Genomic DNA, 21,527 nt, shown 5'->3' with positions numbered 1-21,527 from the left:
ATTCACCTTTTTAAACTATTTGAACAGTTTTTACTAGTCTGTGATTTCAAAACGAGTTATCAGTTTGTTGTGTAGCCTATAATGTATATAATATAAGGCACTGACACTCATAATGGCCCGCCGAAGGAAACTATGACTACAATGCGGTCCGCGACAAAAATGAGTTTGACACCCCTGCTCTATATGGTTCACTAAAGAGTAGATCTTCCACTTCCGGTCCCATAGTTTTAATGAAAACTACTTGTGCTCCAGTGACACATATCGCATATCATATCTAGGATTTCTTGCATTTTTTTTAGTTTTCTAATCTACAATTATTTTACTCTGAAAAGTAGCACATTGTCTTAACTCGACGATAAATTTTAGCATGCCAGAGGCGACATCTGCTCTGTGTGTTGTGGTCAGTGACATATGGGGCAATCAGCCATGGTAAATGCAAAGGGACCTATTATGATGTTGGCAAGGTGAAATGAGACATTGGTTTGAGATACTCGTTTATCCAAGCAGACGATTCAATGGGTCAAGACATCTGAAAAAACTAACAGCCTGTTACATCTCCTTTAACATTTGGAAATAATTACCAATAATAACCAACTATAAAACAATAACATTTCCCAACCGTTAAGTGGGAGTTTGGGGTTTTCGACTGAGAAATTGCTGAATATCCCGTTGCAGTTCTTCATTTCGTCTCTGAGCTTCATCTCGGCTTCGTTCTGCATTTCTGAGGCATATTTCCAAAGCTTCCACACGGCGACGCTCTGCCTCCAGAGTAGACTGAAGTTCAATCACAGTGGCCCTCAGCTCCTTCATCTCCTGCTGCGTACTGAAAGACACAATAAGAATCAGTGGCTCAGATATATGCCCAAAAACAAAACAAAACAAAACCATATCTTAATGCTTCAAAACGTCTAGAACTATGCCGTGCAACACCCTTTTGGAGGTCTGCTTTTTAAAATCAGCTTTCTAATACCCATCGGTTAGAAATGTAGCCGTCCATTCATGGTTCAAGCCTAAAGCCCAATGTCCCTTGATTCTACATATTTATATTTTACTTTGTGGAAAAACAGTGGAAGTTTGAACCTGGAACTTCTCGACTGTGAGGCCAAGTAACCACTTTGCTGTATTGATATAAAATTGGGATATATTATATAATTATAAAATTGTTATAACAAAAATGTAATGTTAATCGCCACCTGTCAAGACACTGCTGGTTGTCTCTCGTCTCTTCAGTCCTATTGTTGACCTCCTGACTTAAAGGACTCTGTTCCAAGCACTCAACACTCGTTTGGGCCTGAGCAGGCTTCGAGTCACTGTCAATTGTTTTGGAGTTAGAAGTAGTGGAAGCAGTGTTACACGTTTCGTCTTGCGCTCGGGACTTTACGTCTCCCTCCTTGATTCTGGTTGGTAAGCCTTTTAGAAAAGATCCTGAAGTGCGGAGATCTAGAATCTTAAAGATGTCCTCTGACAACGTCCCACTCTTGTCTTGCACTCGTTCATGCAGGCGACTCCGGTTGATGGCACCAGCCCTTGCCGCCATCCCCGTGAGGGGGCAGTTGAAAGTAGGCAGAGTTTGGGTGCGTTTGCGGGGGCTCACAGACCAGTTGTCAGAACACGACATGGAATCTTGCAGTACATCTGGTGCACTGCAGTTTCCTCTCAGAGGAGCATGACTATCATTTTCCTCCTCATTGGGAGACTCAGAGAATGAAGTTTCGCCCATCTAGAATACAAATAATAATTATGAAATGAAATGGTTTTGTATGTATGCTCTTTTAAATTGGACAGAAATGAATTATAACGGAGTCAGCGCACAACTGTGCCATGCATATTGTCTGGAGCAGTTCAGGGTAAATATTTATCTAATTACATGACAAAAACATAATAAAATAAAAATACAGCATACTCACACAGGGTACCTATATTTAAAATGTATTCATTTGAGCCAAATTTGTGTTTTACGAATCAAGCTTGGCTGCAACAAGTTCGACAGCTTGTTGTCCTTGTGAGATCACATTTGAAATCTGAATGGTTTACTTTGAAAAATAGTTCATCCCTTTAATTGCATTTAACCAGAGAATTCCTTGAGGGGAAAAAAAGTATTTTCAGACCTCAGTAGATCCCCAGCCAACAAAGTTGCGAGGCGAGTTCTTCTGGTTCTCGGCTTTGTTGGAAGGAGGGGAGGGAGGCACGTCGTTACATAGCGGAAACAAAGTCTCGTGTTGTCGGATCATCACCGTCATCAACTTCTGGATGTGAGGAGTTGCTGAGAAGAAAACAAACCCAGATCATTGAGGGCTCATCTTTTTTTCATGAATTGAAAGTAGTCATCTCATAGGGTGGACATGTGTCATATATATATTGTATTGTATGTATTCATTTTAAGATTTGTTTTATTATTGTATTTGTGCAGCCACCTACTCGTGACCACCTGGGTAAAAAATATTCCTTTATTCGTCCGACTCGGGGAAATTCCAGACAATGAGAATCCAACTGATTGCAGCAGTAACTATTTTCCATCCAAGTTCTGGGTTCTCTAAATATACGATAGTTTCGAAACAACATCAAGCTTAGCATGTCAGTGCCGTCGCACGTGTTGGTGTTTCCTTTTCCTGAACGACAGCTTTAAACTTCCAGGAGTAGATAAAGGTGCCAGGTGCCAGGCCAGATAATTGACTTTTGGGTATTTTCCAATCTTTCCGGAATGTTTTCCCCACATTTCTCCTGCCTGTTGTGGGGAACATGTATCAACTCTTTATCAGAGTTTTCTGAAGAATTTGAGGGGTTTGTAAAACAAAAGTGTTTGTTTTGCGGACCCTTTGAGATATCCATTATTGTATGTATAAACATTGAATTATTGTTTTTTGTTTTTTTTATATTAAGACAGGGTATGTCTAAAAAATATTTAGAATTTTATTTATTTGAGATATTTGAATTCAACAATTATTTTGTTAGAGAAACAAACAGACTCTCAAAACATATTGAGTTCGTAATTTGAGGACTACTTGTAAGTGACGACCAAAGCAAATGGATGGAAATTATCATACCCTGCATGACTGAGATGGGGTCTTCTAACTGTGGTTTGAGTAGGTTGATCCCCATCACTGTGGCCAGGTTCTCCACATTCATCTTGTTGACTTTAGAGTTCAGCTGAACCTCAAATAAGAACCTGCAGAACAATCAGGTACTGGGTTGCACTTGCTGTTTAGACTGATTTAATTGTGGGTGTCATCGTGTGTCAGCTCACCGGCAGACATAACTTAGCAGGTTGTAGTTGAGTCTAGGGAGAAGGGCAATCTGTTTCTCTAACTTTTTTGTAACCTGAAAGGACACGTTTTGTTACAGGAGGACACACGAGCTGGGAATGTCATAGTCACAAAATATAAGTAAATCGATGGATGCGCACAGAAAATATTTAGCATCTTGACAAATAGTAATCTTTCTATTCTGTCTCTGTCTCTTTCCAGAGGTCAAATATACTTCTTCATTGGTAGAATCCAGCGCACTGATGCAGTCCAAAAAGTCTTGATACTGAGTCCATGGCACCACAGGCTCGGGCAGCTCACGCAAGTACAACTTGAGCAGTGACGCCACTGTGTGGACATCTGTGTCACTGTGAGGGAAAGCACACACACACACACACAAAACTAGTTTATATCTTGATTACGTTATTTGTTCTTTGAAAAGGGACGTATGGACGTATAGAACTGAACCCTAATAGGACTGATTCTCATGGTATTTTGTTGAAAGCATGTGACAGAAGTTGTCATAAAACCCCCGACAAGTGTTTTAAAATGGTGAGAAAAAAAAAATGCCGGTCTTCTCTTGTGATTGTGGACAAGAACTCAATGTAATGGCCAATGATGACTGCACAGTAACCAGTCACGGCGTTACACTTAACCACAGACTGCCTAAATCTTTAGCTGTGTGGAAAAACAAAGCTTATCATATTGTGTAACACATGCGCGCATCCTCTTTCATACTCAGCCAGAACAGGATGTGGTGTCATCTGCCCCTTAAGTTTCTCTGTAGGTCTCATAAGTGTCCCTGCCTTTTTATACAAGAACTGTTGGTTTAGTCTTTTACCACCTTGTTGCCACCCGCTGAATGAGGAAATGATCTCTTTTTTTCAACTTGTCTAGACCATCATCTGGCCACTTTTCTCAAAATTAATCCACGGCTTGTTTGCATACCGATTTTAGGAAAAACAAAATTTTTGTTGTTGCCCACCCAAAGATCACATATTATTAACACCTCTGGGATGGAGATATTGGAGTGACACAGAGGAGATGGCTGACCTGGGGAAAGATGGCCTCTCTCCTGCATCAAAGGCGTCTCTGAATTGTTTGACGCTGTTGTCTTGACCAGGGAGGCGGAAGATGCCCTCCTCATTTAGACCATGTTCTTTGATAAACTCCACACACTTCTGCACCAGTATGGGCACCATCTGGGGTCCAAAACGTTGTTCATACATTGCTGTGTCCTTCAGACTTTTTCCAAACACTACAGGGACGAAGAAAATATTTAAATATCTTGATAGACAAGCGAGCTAGTTAAAGTAAGCAAACAAAAGCTTATTAAAAAACTGCTTCATTTTGCTATTGCTGAAGCAAAGCTTTATTTTATTACCCACGAGGATTTGTGGATTAATATATTTTTTTTCTAACAGGACCGTTAAGTAATTTGATGCTACCGAACCTCCACTTTGAACACCGATGACTCTGCGCAGGGTTCGGACCCACTCATCCATATCAGTTTGTGAGTTGGCCATGAACACGTGAGGACATCGTTCTTTATCTGCACTTGTACCTGGCGGAAACAGAGATTGACTGAATATTAAATCCATGAATGAGGTCAAATAATTGATCCATCTGTTCGCATGTCTGTGTGGAGTTAGTTACACGGCCCTTTTATATGCATAGATGCAAAAAAGACGATAAAGGTCACTGATTGGAATATAACTTGTGATTGCATTAACTACCAAGTATTTCTTTAATACAAATCTTACCTGGTATGATTTCAAAGATGAACTTTCCAGGCTCATCTGAATTTGAGGGGAGTTCATTGACCTTGCTGAACTGAAGCTGGATATAGCCCTAGAAACAAAACAAAAATAAACTGTAAAAAACAAGGGCATGGGTAAAGACTGTATAATGACTGGAGAATTTTGTGCAAAAAACCCCTCAAATATTAATCCAATATTTATCCATATATATATATATACGTATAATATATATATATATATATATATATATATATATATATATATATATATATATATATATATATATATATATATATATATATATATATATAAACCCACATATACATAAATTAATTACAAACATTCAGAAGTACATTCTGACATAATTTCTACATTTTAAAATTACTGTGATTGGTTTATATACATAAGCTATATAAAATTTCTTACCGTGGTGAATTAGGATATTTTGTCAGCTAATATGATGATGATGATAGAACTTTATTTATCCCACAGCGGGGAAATTTACTTGTCACAGCAGCGTACAAGATATTTTAAAATATGAATTAACATTGTGTGAAGAGACTATAACTGTTATAGTATAACACAAGTTTCAGAGTCTTAAATGAAATGAATATTTCCATGGTATTTTAATTTTTTTGAGATGCGCTTAACTGTATAAAACAGGCAAAAACAGCATATCTGCTGTTGTTGGCAAACAAAAATAATGGGCCAATATCTTAACAATATGAAAACGTCTCAAATAATGTTTCTATGGTCTATATCAGCCGTCTATAAAAACATCATTTATTAACATCAAGAGCAGGGGTGTCAAACTCCAGTCCTCGCAGACTGGAGTTTGACTCACCCCTCATCTAGAGCAACTTAAATGCTGGAGGGGATGGCAAAATATTATCAATGGTAGCTTACTCTGGGGCCATATACGTAGGTAGAACCAACGACTTCCTACTCAGATGTACAGTGATCCCTTGCCACTTTACGTTGCACCTTTCAAGAATGCGTTACTTCACGGGTTCATAAGTGACGGGAGTACGGCATTTAAATGTACGCTGATAGCACGGGGCGTGCTTCCGAGCAATACTGATGTGTCCAAACACCTTTGTTGACTTTAAATAGAGCAAAGAAAAAGTAAAAGAAACACTCATTTCTTACCAGGATGTTTGTTTCACGGTCATCTTTGTGGTAGGTCAAAGTGCTCCCCCTCAGCACAAAGTAGCGCTGGTGCCAGTTCTTCACGAGAGACTTTTGCTGTTTCTTGAGCCAGCCAGACTTCAAAGGCCTCTCCATGGACTTGAAGGAACGTTGTGAGCCTGAAGTTGGACCTGAGCTCCCCTCACCGGTTAGTAAGCTCTTACAACGCGCTGAACAAAGGAAATGGATGAAGGATGGCAAGACAAATTTTCATTTCACAAAAGTACCAAAAACGTATGCAGTCCTAGACTGCTGCAAAGCTCTTCCTCTTTTTGCGGTGAAAGTGCACCAGCCTCAAAGGGTGGAGAGGCCATTTCTGTTCTATGCTTACACATGAATAGAAACTGCTTCTTTTTGCCAACCAAGTTCCTGTTGGGTTGCCTACACAGAGCTGTCATGGTTTTGTGGCAATATTATTGCATTTGGACAATACACAAGAAAGGTCAGCTGTATAGAACCGTGCAGTAGCAAAAAGTGACATACAATGAACCCTATTCTGAAGTTAACATTTAACATCTTCTATGTAAGTGTATGATGCTCTTTTTGGTGCCATAGTTTTAAACATTCGTGGAGAAATGAGGTCAGGGCTCACACCCAAGTCCGGTTATTGAGTAATATTTTAATTCACTGGGCCTTGTGGCTCAAAAATAGAGAGGTAGTACACCCCAGGAAACAAGGTGTGTTACTGTAGTGATCCCACTAACACAAAACCCTTACCCTAAACCCCATCATAGTAGGCGTAACTCTTAATCCAATTGAGGATTATCATCAAAATACATAAGAACATATTTATTTACACGTGGAAAAGAGAAAAAGCAAATAGTAAAACGGTAAAGGTTGTTAGCATCACATTCCTATGACCAATAATGCAGTCCTATCTCCGAGACAATTGTAATGCATTTGACCCACCAGGTGGATCTTCAAGAAGTTAGTTTTAGCACGGCCATACGTTCAAATGATAATGAAGGATGATCTGTCCTGCTGTCAGTGAAGGCAGCACGGCCACCCGCTTACCAATGCGAGCTGTCTCAACCTTGAAGGTGCTGAAATCCCAGTTGCGAGGCAGTTTCAAAGACATACTGTAGTCCACAATTTATAGCGCAAGTCAGTTTAATTTTAGACACACACACACACACACAAACACACACAGTCATGCACACACAAGGCAGATATCGCAAATCACACTTCCTGCTTCCTGTGTGTTAATTTTTTTTCACCATTTCAAACGCTTACGTTTCATCAGACTTTGTTTCCATGTACAGACTTGTTTTGTAAAAAGTTCTTTCATGGTGATGCATAAAAATGCTCAGGTGTTTTCAAATGACGAATAATAAAACTATTTAAAATGGCCATTTTTTTGGCTTTGAGTCCTTCATTTATCATGTTGCTGCACACGTCATACTATATCAGAATCAGAATGCGAGTGACTTATCAATAAGATGCAATTCAACATTGCAATATCAATTATCATCAGATACAGTGCTGTATAATCCGGCAGGGAAGGGATTACACAAAGGAAGAGAAACCGGATGGCCAATAGTTTTTGTTTCTCTTTATTTTCCGACAAGGGAAAGTACATTTTAGCATTAAGAATACATTTCTTTCTATAGACAAATATACAGCACAAAGCACCCCACCATCTAAGAGTAATATAACTCTGATAACTGATTTATAGGAGAACCACAAAATAAAATTTCCTCGAAGGCGAGTGAACAAACTGAGGTTAAAAAATGTTGCACCACTTTTAATACATTCTTGAAAAGGTCCTGTTTGGCAGAATGATTATTATGGTCCACAATGGCTTTTTGATGCCACACGAATAATTTATCCTAATTGAATCTTGTTATATTAAAGTCTTTATAAGTCTGTATAATTATTTAATTGTCATTGTTTAGTCAAATGGTTCTTCTAAACCTCGGCACTTAAGTCCTTTCTCCCTCTAGTGGCCGCCTCTAACCAAGACAGAGCTTGAGAAAAAAAAACAGACACAAATGTTGTACAGGACTACTAATAATAAATAGTAACTGTAATCTTAAAGTACCGATGAAAGGACACAACAGTAGTATTTATGTAGTTTCTAACTGCATTGCAACAACAAGAGCACAGAAGAGCCAAGTCAACAAACAGCTCATCGCAAGAAAGCCAGCTTCTCTGCTATCGCAATATCCATTCCTTAAGTAAAGAACAGCTTGAAATATTCCCTTAGGTTATACAAAATACTAAAGCACACCAAAAATAGCTTTAAAATCTTATAGGGATAATATCATTTTGAGGTGAGCTGATTTGCGCAAATAAATACTTTAGGGATAAACTTGCACTTACAGATAGGTGGTTGTCCAATGGAAATTATGAATGATTAATGACTTACATTTCAAGAAATAAAAAACATTTATCCTGCCTAGTTTCAATGTATCGCAAGAGAAAAAAAATTACTTGAGCCTAAATTTAAAGCATGTCTTGGAGAACATCACATTAAGGATGTGACTGATTTTTTTTGTGTGTGGGTTATGTGCTGAAAAGGTTGACTGCACAATGAGATGGTCATTGAGTGGCATAAGGAAAACGGGACCAAAAAGTGACCTGCATGTTCCTGCTACATTTCTATCTGGTACAAAGTGAATAAACCGATTCAGCATAAGTCTACCTCAGCAAGTGTTCTTAAACACAGCATGTCGAGAACAAATGGACAAACATAATTGAGTGTGATGTGAATAAGAACTGGAAAGGTTCCTCTTCAGCTTCATTGATGAACATGATCATGCTGAACATTGCCTGTCAATTGCTGCACCACCACTGATTCATCACTTTGACCTGGAATGTTGTCATTAAAGCCTGAACACACCTCACTACCACATTTATATTGCCAATGTGAAATCCACTTGTGGACCTTAACCCACACTTATGTACAGAACCTTTCTAAAGGTCAATAAAGTATTATAAACACATAATGACTTTATATACTTTTTTGCTGGATGAATTGAACGACATGAATTGAATACCATACTAGGTTTGTGACTTTAACTGTTTCCAATTAGATTGTATTTTTGAGTTATTTGCCATAATGCTTTATCAATGGTCAAATCTCAGAAAGATAGCAAGTATAAAAATATTCTGTTTTTCCACAAACATAATTAGAGTGGCAGTAGGAACCCCAACATATAAAACTGTGGGGGAATGTTTAAAACTGTAAAATGATACTCGGTTTTAACATTCAACATAATTCTTTGACCGTTCAGCTTTTATTGAATGGTAATGAACCTTGACTGCTTGTGTATCGCACCGATTAAAAGTTGACGAAAACCTTCACTAGTGTCAAGTTCTCGATATCTGCTCTGGAGTTCGCAGCAAATGGCTCGTAACAGGCAAAAGCAGCCAATGGCAGTGATGAAAAGACACAAAGAACGTTCGTTCCCTTTGCGTCATTGCGAGAAATCTTCAGTATTACATGTGGCAGTCAGTGTAACATCATGTTGACTTCACAGATAAAATTACCGGCACAACAAATCTTGAATGTGTGACAAAAAAAATAAAAACCAAGATGGTTGTGTTCATCCGGTTAATATAGTTTCCAATGGAAGTTGGGGCATGAAAATAATACAATGATTTGCAAATCCTTTTTTAAATGTTATATTCAATTTTATACACTTCAAAAGCAACATATTTGATGTTGAATAATAAACTATATGTATAATATACATATGTATATTTATATTTTTTTTACAATACCAAAAGGGTCAGTTGCTCAAAACTGTGTGAGCAAATAGCCCAACAGTTCTGACAAATCTCTGTACGTAAGCAGCAAGGCCAAAAAGCAACATTGTGAACTTCAGCCCCTCAGGTGGCACCACATTCAAAACCAGCATGGTTGTCTAACAATACCCAAAGGTGGGTTCAGGCTCAAAATAGGGTGAAAATTATTTGCAAATCATTGTATTTTGTTTTTATTTACATTTTGGACAAGTAAACTTCATTGGAATTGGAGTTTGTACTCTATAAAACATTTTCCTCTAATTTACACAATTTTATGTGGTCAAGTGGTTGCACAAAATAAAAATATGTGGATCCAGATATGGTTTTCAAACACATGTATAGTTCAACTTAAATATATTTTATATGAAATATTAAAATTTGTGAGCAAGAAAGGGAAAATAATAATCTATTGTAAATCTAAGTTGTTTACACGTTCAAAGGGACTGAGTGGAAGTACAAGGAAATATATCTGGATCCACTCCAGATGATTTTATTTTGTGCAACCACCAAAATAAAATTGTGTAAATTCAACACATCATTTTTCTTTTCAGTGTAGTTCAACAGCACTGCTATATGAAAAAAAAACTATAAATAACTATATCACTCCAAAACAACTCAATAGGAAGAGTAACAATACAGTGAGTTGCACATTTGCGAGCAGTGCATTAAAAAAATGAACAGTAAAATACCTACACAAAATTAGGGCAAATAGAGAGTATCGTGTATAGGTGCAAAAGTAGAACAGACAGACTGAAAGGCTTAAATGGAAAGGTAGTCAGTACTTGAACCTAGAAATACTCATGTGCCGTGATTCGCGTACAGCATGGAAGCGCACGTAACTCATACCCAAATGAAATGGAATGACCCGAGGGTGACTTTTTCTTTTTGTTGATTTTCCTTTTTTTATGCTCACAGAAAAGCACTGCGAGTCTCCCACAGCAGGACCGCCTCCAGATGCCTCCCTTTGCCGCAAACCAACACTCTAGGCGGCCGCCTCCTCCACCGCGGGAAGTAAGCCCTTCTCTGTTAGGTGAGCCTTCAGAGAACTGAAGATGAAGAGCTGCTGGTCGGCACGGAGGGCCAGAAGCTGCTGAATCACCTTGGTAGGGTTGGGGCCCCTGAGACAAAGTAGGATCATTCCAATGAAAAACAAACACTTTATGAAAAGACACATGCAATCATCATATTTTTCACCACCTCAGTTCCAGACAAATTGTTTATTATAATTACCTGATAAAACTAGCAATGTAGACATTGACAAATGTGGCCATGAGGTACTGGCAGTCAAATCGGTCCATTATACCACCGTGTCCTGGAATAGTGTTGGCAAAATCCTAGAAAAAAAGGCATTTAATATTGCACTTTGCTTTGGCACAATAGTGTCCACAAGTTGCATGTGCAACTAAAATGTCAGCAGAATATTTGATGAGCCAAGCCCAGGCCATGCAAAGGTAGTCCCGTACCTTTATCTTAAAGGCCCTCTTAAAGCCGCTGGCAAAGAAGCCACCAAAGGGTCCAACAATGGAGGCAAAAGTGGACAGAGCGATGCTGTGGATCTGGAATGGATAGAGACGAACTGTGGTCTGCAGACACAAGCGGGACAAGATTAGCTGGAAACAGTCAGCGAGGCGACAACCCCAAAGACTATCTGTTTTGTGACTAACTCAATGTACTCCTACATCAAATCATCTTTCTCCACTGGGGACAAATTGATATGCCTGTAGCCCATTTCCAGCCTCTGAAAATGCACCAACATTTTTGTTACGTTCTTAATTTTTTTTCTTTAAATAGAACAATAAAATGTGAAGAAAAAATAGGCTTCTTTAATTGGCTACAATCCATTCACATCAGAATTCAGAGTAATGAGCTCTCCCAGCACATTTAAGTTTGTTGGCTGACACATTTTGAACACTATTCTCGGGACAAATTCACTCTTAACACATCTCAGACCAAAGTATAATCCAAAGATAGTCTGGCATTTGTCATTCTTGGTTGGGAAGAAGCAAAATCAGGACAAAAGCAGTCCACTCTTTGTGTGTGTGTGTGTGTGTGTGTGTGTGTGTGTGTGTGTGTGTGTGCGTGTGTGTGTGTGTGTGTGTGTGTGTGTGTGTGTGTGTGCGTGCGTGCGTGTGTGTACCAGGTCTTAGGTGGGTGAGTATGCGTGTAAGCATTTGGGCGTGGGATGTGGATTTTCAGCAGCTTCAAATGTTGGATTTGCGTGTTTCACCGCTTGCCCTATTCGATAAATGGCTGAAAGTACATAGTCTCTACTTGCCTACAAGTGACGGCATTACGTTGCCTTTTAATCACTCTGTGTTTTTTCCACCTGATTTGAGTGTGCACCTACCTGATGATCACAATGCAAAGCAATCAAACTGACAGGTCATAATTAAGAAAAATTTGGAAGTCAGGGCACATAAAGTCAAGTCATCAAAGTGCTGCAATGCTTTTGTATCAAAACTTGCCCATCCAAGTTAGAGGGTATGCTGCTTGAAACCTTTGACTCTGTTCAATTACCCATGTGATTTGTTGTGGACTCACCCATCCAGTGACAGACTCTAGGATGCTCGGAAGGGTGTAGTCCTGAAGCTGGAAAAGCTCTGGCGGCTCGCAGTCTACTTGGAAACTGTTGGAATCGTTGTTGAACTCAACTGGACATACAAAGTAGCGGTAGCCAGCCATCACATAGGAGAGCTGCAAAGGAAATCAAAGTTCCAGGTTACTTTGTTACAATGTGAAGCCATGTTTTCACTTTGAATGATTTGAAAAAGCAGCCATTCTCTGACCCATTAAAACAATTTCACGTGTGGTGATAATTTGGATCAGCCATTGTGGCCTGCTTTCTGGGAAAATTATACTTTCTCAATAGGAATTCCTGAAAATAATAGATGCAATTTGTTTGACTTCGCACAGACACACACACAAGAATTAGACGGTTATTTCCAGTTTAAAAAAAGTCACCATGATGCCAAACAAAATGGTAGCGAAGAATCCACCAATGAATCCCTCCCACGTCTTCTTTGGTGACAGCTGTATGGGACATGTAGAAAAGCTCACATGTAAAATTGGTACAGAAAAGAAGGGATTTATAATGTGCTAAATGGACCAACCTTAATGAGAGGGGTGCGGCCAAAGAAGAACCCAAACATGTAGGCCATAATATCATTACAGATCACACAGGATATTGGAACAATAAACCTATTGACAAAAAAAAAAAAAAAAAAAAACAATGCAGGAAAATCAATTTTGGTTTAAATCACGCAAACATTTTTGTTCCTCATGTCTACATATTATTGTGATTCTGATTGATGCACATTCAAAACAAACATCTTCCAGTGTTACATTTCCAGCTAGTTTCCCAAAAGGTGTACAGTATAGGCAGTCTGCTTGTGATTACATACCAGATCATCCCTTCAAACAAGTTGTGAATTATGAGGTGAGACTGCGTCACTACAATCAGCAAAGTCACGTGAGTCCACCCAAACTAAGGGAAAAGGAAAATGAAGAGGTTTGTGACAATCAGTATAGTATAGTATAGTATAGTATAGTATAGTATAGTATAGTATAGTATAGTATAGTATAGTATAGTACAGTATCTGTGTTTGACAAAATGTGCACAACACTTGTTTTTCAAGACATTATATGTTAGATTTATGGTTCTACAATATATCCAAATTATAAGTAAAATACTGCACAATATAGTTTAATCTGATGAATTGCCTCCAACCCAGAGTTGTTTTTTTAGTAATTTATGCATTAAGGTTTCTCAGATAAAATGACCCTGCTACATTTTCAACTCTCTAAAACACGGGTGTCAAACTCAAGGCCCAGGGGACAGATACAGCCCGTCACATCATTTTATGTGGCCCGCGAAGACAAATTGTGCATCAAATTTGTGTCATTACTAGAATTTCAAATTGTCTTCACTTTTAATAATATCTTTTTTTTTAAATATTTAACCAGTTTTTACTCGTATGATTTGAAGATGAGTTATTTGTCAGTTTGTTTTGTAGCTTTTACTGTATATAATATGAGGTGCACATTCATTTATTTGGGTTGACAGTCATAATGGCCCTCCGAAAGAAGCTATGACTACAATGCGGCCCGCCAAAAAAATGAGTTTGACACCCCTGCTCTAACCAAACAATTCTCAGAGTGTGTAAAGTGAAGTGCAAAATAATCGAGTATTGTTGCAAGGCTGCAGTTGTTTTGAACAGGAAGTCTCTATTTTCTGAGTCTCTCCGAGGTCACGACGGTAACAACGTGTGATTTAAGGCTGGATGGGGGGAGTGGCGCGGCGGGGATAAAGAAGTCAAACAGTCGAGTGAACGTTGGATGAATGCAGGCTGATGGCCGCAGGGAATCCAATACTAGTTTAAATGTTTGATAGAATCATTCAGAACAGCTGTCATACATCAGAAAAGGTATGACAGCCATGTTATTGGACATACACGATGATTTAAGCAAGATAAAGAAAAAAGTTGAATGTTAAATCAAGAATGGACAGCTGGAAGTGTTGTTGATTGTTTCACCAAAGTACAAGAGCTAGAGAGACGGCGGTTGACGTTCCACATAAACTATCTCAAAAATGATGGAAACAGCTAAACAGTGTTGCTGAGGATAGGCAGTTTTGTTTTCAGCCAAGATGACAACCGGCCAATGATTTCTAGGCCGCAGCTAGAGAAATTGATTCCTTCTCATTAATAACTCAGCGTCCCTTAAGGGTAGACGCAGGCTAAAAAGAGTCCGGATGCTACTTACCATGTAGAACTGAAGGCGGTAGTGCTTCTTTACCAAACTCAGCACAAACATGCAGAAACCTGAAGTGAGAACATAGTTGTCAATTAGAGCTGGAATCAAGGTTGTCTTGACAATTGGATGAATTCTAGTCTGACCTTGGCTAAAAACTAATGTTGATATGCAGCAGAGTGTCTCAAAGTAGTCTGCACGACAGAGGAGACTGTGACCTTGTAATCAGTCATAAATTGGAACTACAAATCACTTGTCTGTTATCAGCTCTTGTTAAAAATTGCCTTGCTTCTATGGTTCTCTTTCTTTCTTAGCCTCAAAGTCTTTATATCTGAAGCGGAAACAAACCCAAGACTTTACAATTTATCCAACACAAGTGTCTACTTTGGGCATTCTTTAAAATTTGAATCTATGTTCTATGTGGTACCTTCTTCACACTATACTTTACAAAACTATAAGAAAAAAAAGAACAGCAAATTAGAGTCCAAAACTATACTTTCTGTTGGCGATAACTAAATACAAAACCGGGCAGGCCTAAATCATCACGGCATGTGGATCACTAGCACGGCAACAAAAAGGATTAGTCAAATATCTTGAGTAGGTATTGTAAATGATGTGTGTGTGTGTGTGTGTGTCAAGTGTTGTACCTGTGAGGTAGAGGGCAAAGGATATAAAGCGATGATATTTGCTGAGGATGCGAAGTGGCTCTTCCCTTTGCACAAGTGTGAAGAAGTAATCTGTGACGGTCTCACCATAGAAGAAGTAATTAACGCAGAGCAGGAAGTACCTGTCGGGAAGAGTGTTGTCACACTAATCTCCCACACTTTCATGACAGCAACATGCAATGACTTTGGCCGAAAAAAGAAACAACAAAACGTCATGCCTGCAGAAATGAAAACGTTGGGATTCAGGAGAGAAAGATGTCATCTGAAAACCTTCACCAATTTGCTGTTGATTAATTCCTCTGCAAAATGAGTTTAGGCTCTAAACCAGTCAATTAGTTAATTATCTCTCTTTAAGATGAAATAAAACTCTTTCCCAGTCTGAAGTCTTTTGTAACTGTTTTTCTTTCAAAATTGTTCACCTCAATTTATCATTTGATCAACAGCTTCCACGGTGCTGGGAATTCTGTGTTGAGGTTCATGAGCGGTGCACATTTTCCACCATACGAATAGCAATTTAGAAAATGGTCGATCATTTTGACTCCATACTATTTTGTCTTGGCTACATGAAATCTCAAGAAATCACATTCAAGTTTCTAAGCTCATAACAGGGTCAAGGGGTATGAATTATTTTTCTAAGCTAATGTAAGTAATTTGCATTGCTCATGAAATGACAAGGACTAATATCTCCTATGACTCAAAACATCACGGACTACAAATCTGACGCATTATAGTACAGTCTAGAATCATTTCAAATCTATCCCTACTCTAAGAGTTTTGGACTGTTCGGACAACAAACCTCAGCAAATCTGCAATAAAATAAACAAAATGTGAGACAATATGATAAGAAAATAAATGTCATTTTCATGATTCAAAATGTTTCATCTGATATGTGTAGGTCCTCACCAACTCAGTGTCCTGAACCACGGCAGATGATACGAGTGGTAAACGCTGTAACCAATGGTGATGATTTCCTGGAAGCATTTGATCTGAACACACAGGACCTATGCAAGAAAACGTGCCATTACAAGGGAGGAGGAGCAAGGAAACCTACATTAATGAAGCATTCTAAATTGTTTAAAGTCTACAATTGGATATAGCCATTTAAAATGGAATTAATGGGAACTAATCCAATTGCGTAAATCCAGCCAGTCATAAGCAAAAAAAAATTATAAAACCATAACGCTTGTTTTTAATCCCATTTTTGGTGAGGAAGGGATGGATTATCTGGACGAAGACGAAATGTTCACTAACACAGATTTATACAGATTTGCTAACAAAAATTGAGGGAGATTTCCTTTTAAGATCTTTGAATCCAGCTGACCAAAAATGGGTGCAAAAAGTGTAACAATTACGTATATATTGTTGTTTGATGTACTGTATGTACAAAGAAAATGTGACGCACAGTAGCCAAAGACATACTACATATATACATATTACAGTAGCTCCCATAATGTTATTGCCATGCCACTTGCTGCTGGCCATACTCACAATCATCATTAGCACCATGGGGCCTAGGTAGATGATGAAGAAGAAGAAGGAAATCATGGCGAGTGTAAGGATCCCTCGAACCCACCAGTTTTTCCATCTACAGGAGAGAAAAACGTTAATACTATTTTGCTCCCTGAATTAAGGATGGAAGAGATTTGACCCTTTTCCTGTAGACTAAAGTTTAGGGGAGGGGGCTTTTCATGATGGGTGGTGACCATGGCGGTTATTTTGAAGTCAGCCATTTTGGATCCAACTTTTGTTTTTTAATTGTTATTTGTTATTAATATCACCAACCATTCCCATTTTATTAAGGTGTATCCATATAAAAGGCTCACACTGTAGATACAAAGATTCACCTTGAGGAAAGTCCGGACAAGGCTTTATTCAACACTTCTGGTGTGTCATCAGGTGGCACTGGCACCTCAGGAACCCCCGTGTCCCCCGAGTCCATTTTGGGGTCGCTGTCTGTCCCACCATCTTTTTCTGACCTCAGCTCATTGTCTGAAGCCTAAAATGCAAACATGCAAGAAAAGCAATTAAACGATGACATACTATGTATATGCCTGCTGAACCTCAAAATTTGCATTACTGTTTCACTAAATTGTGAGTTGACTGACAAATGCGGGGTAGCAGCATTGCCCCAATATTACAGCTACGAAGTACTAAAATTATTTTTTTTTAAAAGTCAAATAAAGCAAAATTAGCGAAAGTGAAATTATTTCTACCTCCTCCTCTATGAGATGATAAAATAATCACCTACACTCCCGTTAACACTGCGTCACATGATGTCTTTTTTTTTGGGGGGGGGAGGGGGGCACATCACTCAACGGCGTGTTTTCTGCACATGCATGTCACGTCACAGACACGTTGCATTCACATAAGAAGTCGCTTTTATATTTGCAATGTGAACAAGTACATAAAAAGATCACATTTAGCAACAACAACAAAATTGTGCATCAAACCCTGCAGTGTGAAGCTCGCCTTATTTAGTTATCACAAATAAATCTATCTATGCCAGCAACTTGTAGTGACATAGAACAAATAAATAATCTTCTATGAAATGGTAGAAAGTATATTATCAATGTGTATTCACTTTTGTGACGATTTAGTTTGGTAAAGAAACTAGAACTACATGCTACGTTTGAGCAAGCTGCTTAGGAATGCCTTCTAAACTCACTGATCATGCTCGCTCTCCAGTTGAACGATCATCTGTGACACAGAGTTCACACTCTGACTAACCCCTCTGCTGCGGTGACCAAATTAGGCTTGAAGTCGTACCCACAGAGCAGATGGTCGACTGACAGTATGCTGCATAACTAGCAACACAGAAGGCAAGATAGGCAAGAGAACTAATGTCGGAAAACCCAACACCCATTTACATCACATTGATAGAATTGGAATAAAATTAATAATGATAAATTCTCTCAATTTGGAGAATTTTACACACACACACACACACACACACACACACACACACACACACACACACACACACACACACACACACACACACACACACATAAGCAACCACTGCACAGCTGGTGGTTCCCATGGAGACAATATTCTTTTCAGGATGCTTGAGTTAAAAATAGCCTCCCGTCTCACATAAACATCCCCCAGTAGTCCTGCTTCATTATTCCTGTTAGACCACAAGGAACTCCTGTTTATAAAATGTCAAATTTACTACCCAAGATAAAAAAAAAAAACATTATTTACTGATGCAATCTCTTTGATGCAAAACAAACATACCGTAGGCCCTTCATAAATAAAACAATTGGAAATTAGGCTTGTGATTCAGTTTTAAGTTGAGAACATATCACCTATTAAAAATGTGATATCATCTTATTTGAAATGAAAATATGTTGCCCACATACTTGAAATCAATCAAAAATTACAATCTATGACTGACCAAGATTCTCAGAGGTCAGTAGGACATTTTATTAAAACCCAAACTAAATCTATCACAGCTACCTTCGCAATGAGATTTACAATCATGAACTATGATTCAGATACAATGAATCCAAAACAGTTTATCCACTTGAAAATGCAATACTCAATAATTACTAGGACACAGTCATAGTACTCATACTATTCTGGATTTAGTTTCTCTAAATTCCCTTAAAATCTAGCAGCATTGTTTCAACATCAGGAATAACAACTGGTTAAACATAATCCACAGAAAATACAAGTGGGTCCGCTTCACGCCAGTGTTTATTGAAATATCAGGATCATCCCACATATTTGAAGTTAATCTGTAGGAGCATGAGTCACAGATTTTTGGCAGACACATTAGTGCAAACTTTCCACATCAAGATGTCACCAAGGTGAGATGACAAACAAAGGTGTCACTAGATTCACTGTAGGGCTGCACAATATATTGATATTGCGATATTAGCCCATGCAATGTACGTTTTGAAAAAAAAAAAAATTCACATTATGGTTTTATCGGAATTTGACTGCTTGGATAGGTTCCAACACACCCGTGACCCTTGACTGAGCATTCACTTAAACATTTGACAGGCTATAGTCGCTGAGCTCCATCGCTGCACCACGCCCCCTCCAGCATCAACAACAGCAACAGCAAAACCCATTTCCTTCCTGTGTGCAAGAACACGAGCTGAATTACAACGTAGTGTCGCAGCAGTCAATCTACGATTGGAAGGCAAACCTATCAGCGCCCTCCTCGAGCGTCTCGTAATAATTCATTCGTTCCAGTGGACGCAAAATTTTAAATACACCTAGTAGGAAAAATATCACCGCCACCTTTATGCATGACTGGCGAACATCTGACATGCAGAATAGACCATGCATAGTTTCTCTGGTCACTTCATCTCCATCAGGAGAAGGTGTTTGTTTTTAATGTGTAATGTTTTGGCTTAAGAATTTGCCGTCTGTTGTTGGATGACGAAAGCAGAATAATGAATATGCTCCAGATCGACCCCCCCCCCTCCCCCTTCTAAAAAAAGCAACAGTGCTTGAATATAATTATTTGAATAAAACACCTTTTTCACATTTTAAGGGATCATCGATTTAAACACAAATTTCTGTACTAACGTGAGCAGTCCTTAATGAGTTAGCTGGATGGCTATGTCGCGTTAGCATCACATTGAAATGGCAGGAGCTTTACCAAGCTAACGTTACCTTGTCCTCGGATGGTTGATGTTGTAATGTCGCCTCGGTGTCTTTGGCTCCACGCTGCCTTAGCTCTGTCATCTTTGCAAACCACGGCCGAACGATACCAGCGAAGGTCCTGTGGTTCGGTGACACTTGGCTCTCCTCTGATTAAAATTCTACACGGTTTTAGTTGACATTAAAACCCCGCCGAGTTAAGTGGGAGGGAAATGGAATATCAATTCCGCTTTTCAAAATAAATGTCTGATTCTGTTATCGTAGGCCAAAACCTTTTGGGAAATGTTTCAGACAATCCGTGGATAAAATATGAAATATTTAATTTTTAAAGTAAAATAATTCTTGCTGGGCACTTTAGTGGGGTTGGCACATCTGTCTCACAGTTATGAAGTTGGTTTGAATCTCTTCCCATATCAAAAAACATGAATGCTAAATAGATTGAAAATATTGTGTATTTTTTTTATAATTTGCGTTAATTTTCAAGATGGATTTAGGGGGCATACGCTACGATGTCGCTAACTTTATAATAGCGCCTGTGAGTGACGTCACAGAAGACATAATGGACTACTGTAGTAGTGTGTACATTATGTTGCCCATGGTTGCAACTTATTTATAATCAATTTTATAGGGTAAGATGTTTTGCGGCATGTAGGTAGGTAGGCAGGCAGGCAGGCAGGCAGGCAGGCAGGTAGGCAGGTAGGTAGGTAGGTAGGCAGGTAGGTAGGTAGGTAGGTAGGTAGGTAGGTAGGTAGGTAGGTAGGTAGGTAGGTAGGTAGGTAGGTAGGTAGGTAGGTAGGTAGGTAGGTAGGTAGGTAGGTAGGTAGGTAGGTAGTGGTTTGAATGATTAAAACAATGCGTCCTTATGTAGTTTTCACTTCAACCACCAAGTGGCAGTAACAGTCCATTGAGTGCCGCAAGCGTTTGTGCTGAGGTGTTTACAGGCACGTGTCAGCAGTCATAAATACTAAATTGCTCGTTAAAACAGAAATGGGAAGGAGGACACCGTAGATTCAACGGTTCGATATTAACTGACATCCCAAAGCAGGGTGTTAACTTGGTTTGTAGTTTGTGTGATGATAGCTATCCAGAGGGTGGGCGACTACAAACATTACTAACATGAATAATTTCAGTTGTGAATTATCCATCCATCCATTTTCTGAACCGCTTAGTCCCCACGGGGGTCGCGGGCGTGCTGGAGCCTATCCCAGCCGTCATCGGGCAGTAGGCGGGGTACACCCTGAACCGGTTGCCAGCCAATCGCAGGGCACACAGAGACAGACAACCATTCGCACTCACACTCACACCTAGGGACAATTTGGAGTCTTCAATCGGCCTACCAAGCATGTTTTTGGAATGTGGGAGGAAACCGGAGCGCCCGGAGAAAACCCACGCGGGCCCGGGGAGAACATGCAAACTCCACACAGGGAGGAATCGAACCCGCACCCTCCTAACTGTGAGGCGGACGTGCTACCCAGTGCCCCACCGAGCCGCCTGAATTACGAATTAAAAAGGAAAAAAATATATATTATATATATTAATACATATACATGAGAATA

General features: G+C 39.1%; 2 protein-coding genes across 2 annotated transcripts; both read right to left on the bottom strand.

The window, feature by feature from the left end:
• Window positions 1-481: 481 nt before the first annotated feature.
• arhgap25 (Rho GTPase activating protein 25) lies at window positions 482-7,394 on the bottom strand. The gene is made up of 11 exons (XM_049762908.2): window positions 7,205-7,394; window positions 6,152-6,360; window positions 5,006-5,093; window positions 4,696-4,806; window positions 4,296-4,500; window positions 3,478-3,610; window positions 3,245-3,318; window positions 3,045-3,166; window positions 2,109-2,263; window positions 1,194-1,720; window positions 482-823 (listed from the first exon to the last, which is right to left on the bottom strand). Exons 1-11 carry the CDS (start codon window positions 7,266-7,268, stop codon window positions 622-624), a joined length of 1,890 nt encoding a protein of 629 aa, XP_049618865.1. The 5' UTR covers window positions 7,269-7,394; the 3' UTR covers window positions 482-621.
• Window positions 7,395-7,727: 333 nt separating this feature from the next.
• cds2 (CDP-diacylglycerol synthase (phosphatidate cytidylyltransferase) 2) lies at window positions 7,728-20,198 on the bottom strand. The gene is made up of 13 exons (XM_049762918.2): window positions 19,984-20,198; window positions 17,199-17,350; window positions 16,843-16,939; window positions 16,258-16,355; window positions 15,337-15,476; window positions 14,702-14,760; window positions 13,342-13,424; window positions 13,051-13,138; window positions 12,902-12,970; window positions 12,482-12,634; window positions 11,404-11,523; window positions 11,171-11,274; window positions 7,728-11,058 (listed from the first exon to the last, which is right to left on the bottom strand). The coding sequence occupies exons 1-13, from the start codon at window positions 20,053-20,055 to the stop codon at window positions 10,923-10,925; spliced, it is 1,371 nt and encodes a 456-aa protein (XP_049618875.1). The 5' UTR covers window positions 20,056-20,198; the 3' UTR covers window positions 7,728-10,922.
• Between the last annotated feature and the right edge of the window lie 1,329 nt (window positions 20,199-21,527).

This window comes from Syngnathus scovelli, chromosome 3 (genome assembly GCF_024217435.2).
Source record: "Syngnathus scovelli strain Florida chromosome 3, RoL_Ssco_1.2, whole genome shotgun sequence".
Taxonomy (NCBI): Eukaryota; Metazoa; Chordata; class Actinopteri; order Syngnathiformes; family Syngnathidae; genus Syngnathus; species Syngnathus scovelli.
The sequence above is the reverse complement of the archived record's forward strand: the minus strand, read 5'-3'. Positions and strand labels throughout refer to the sequence as shown.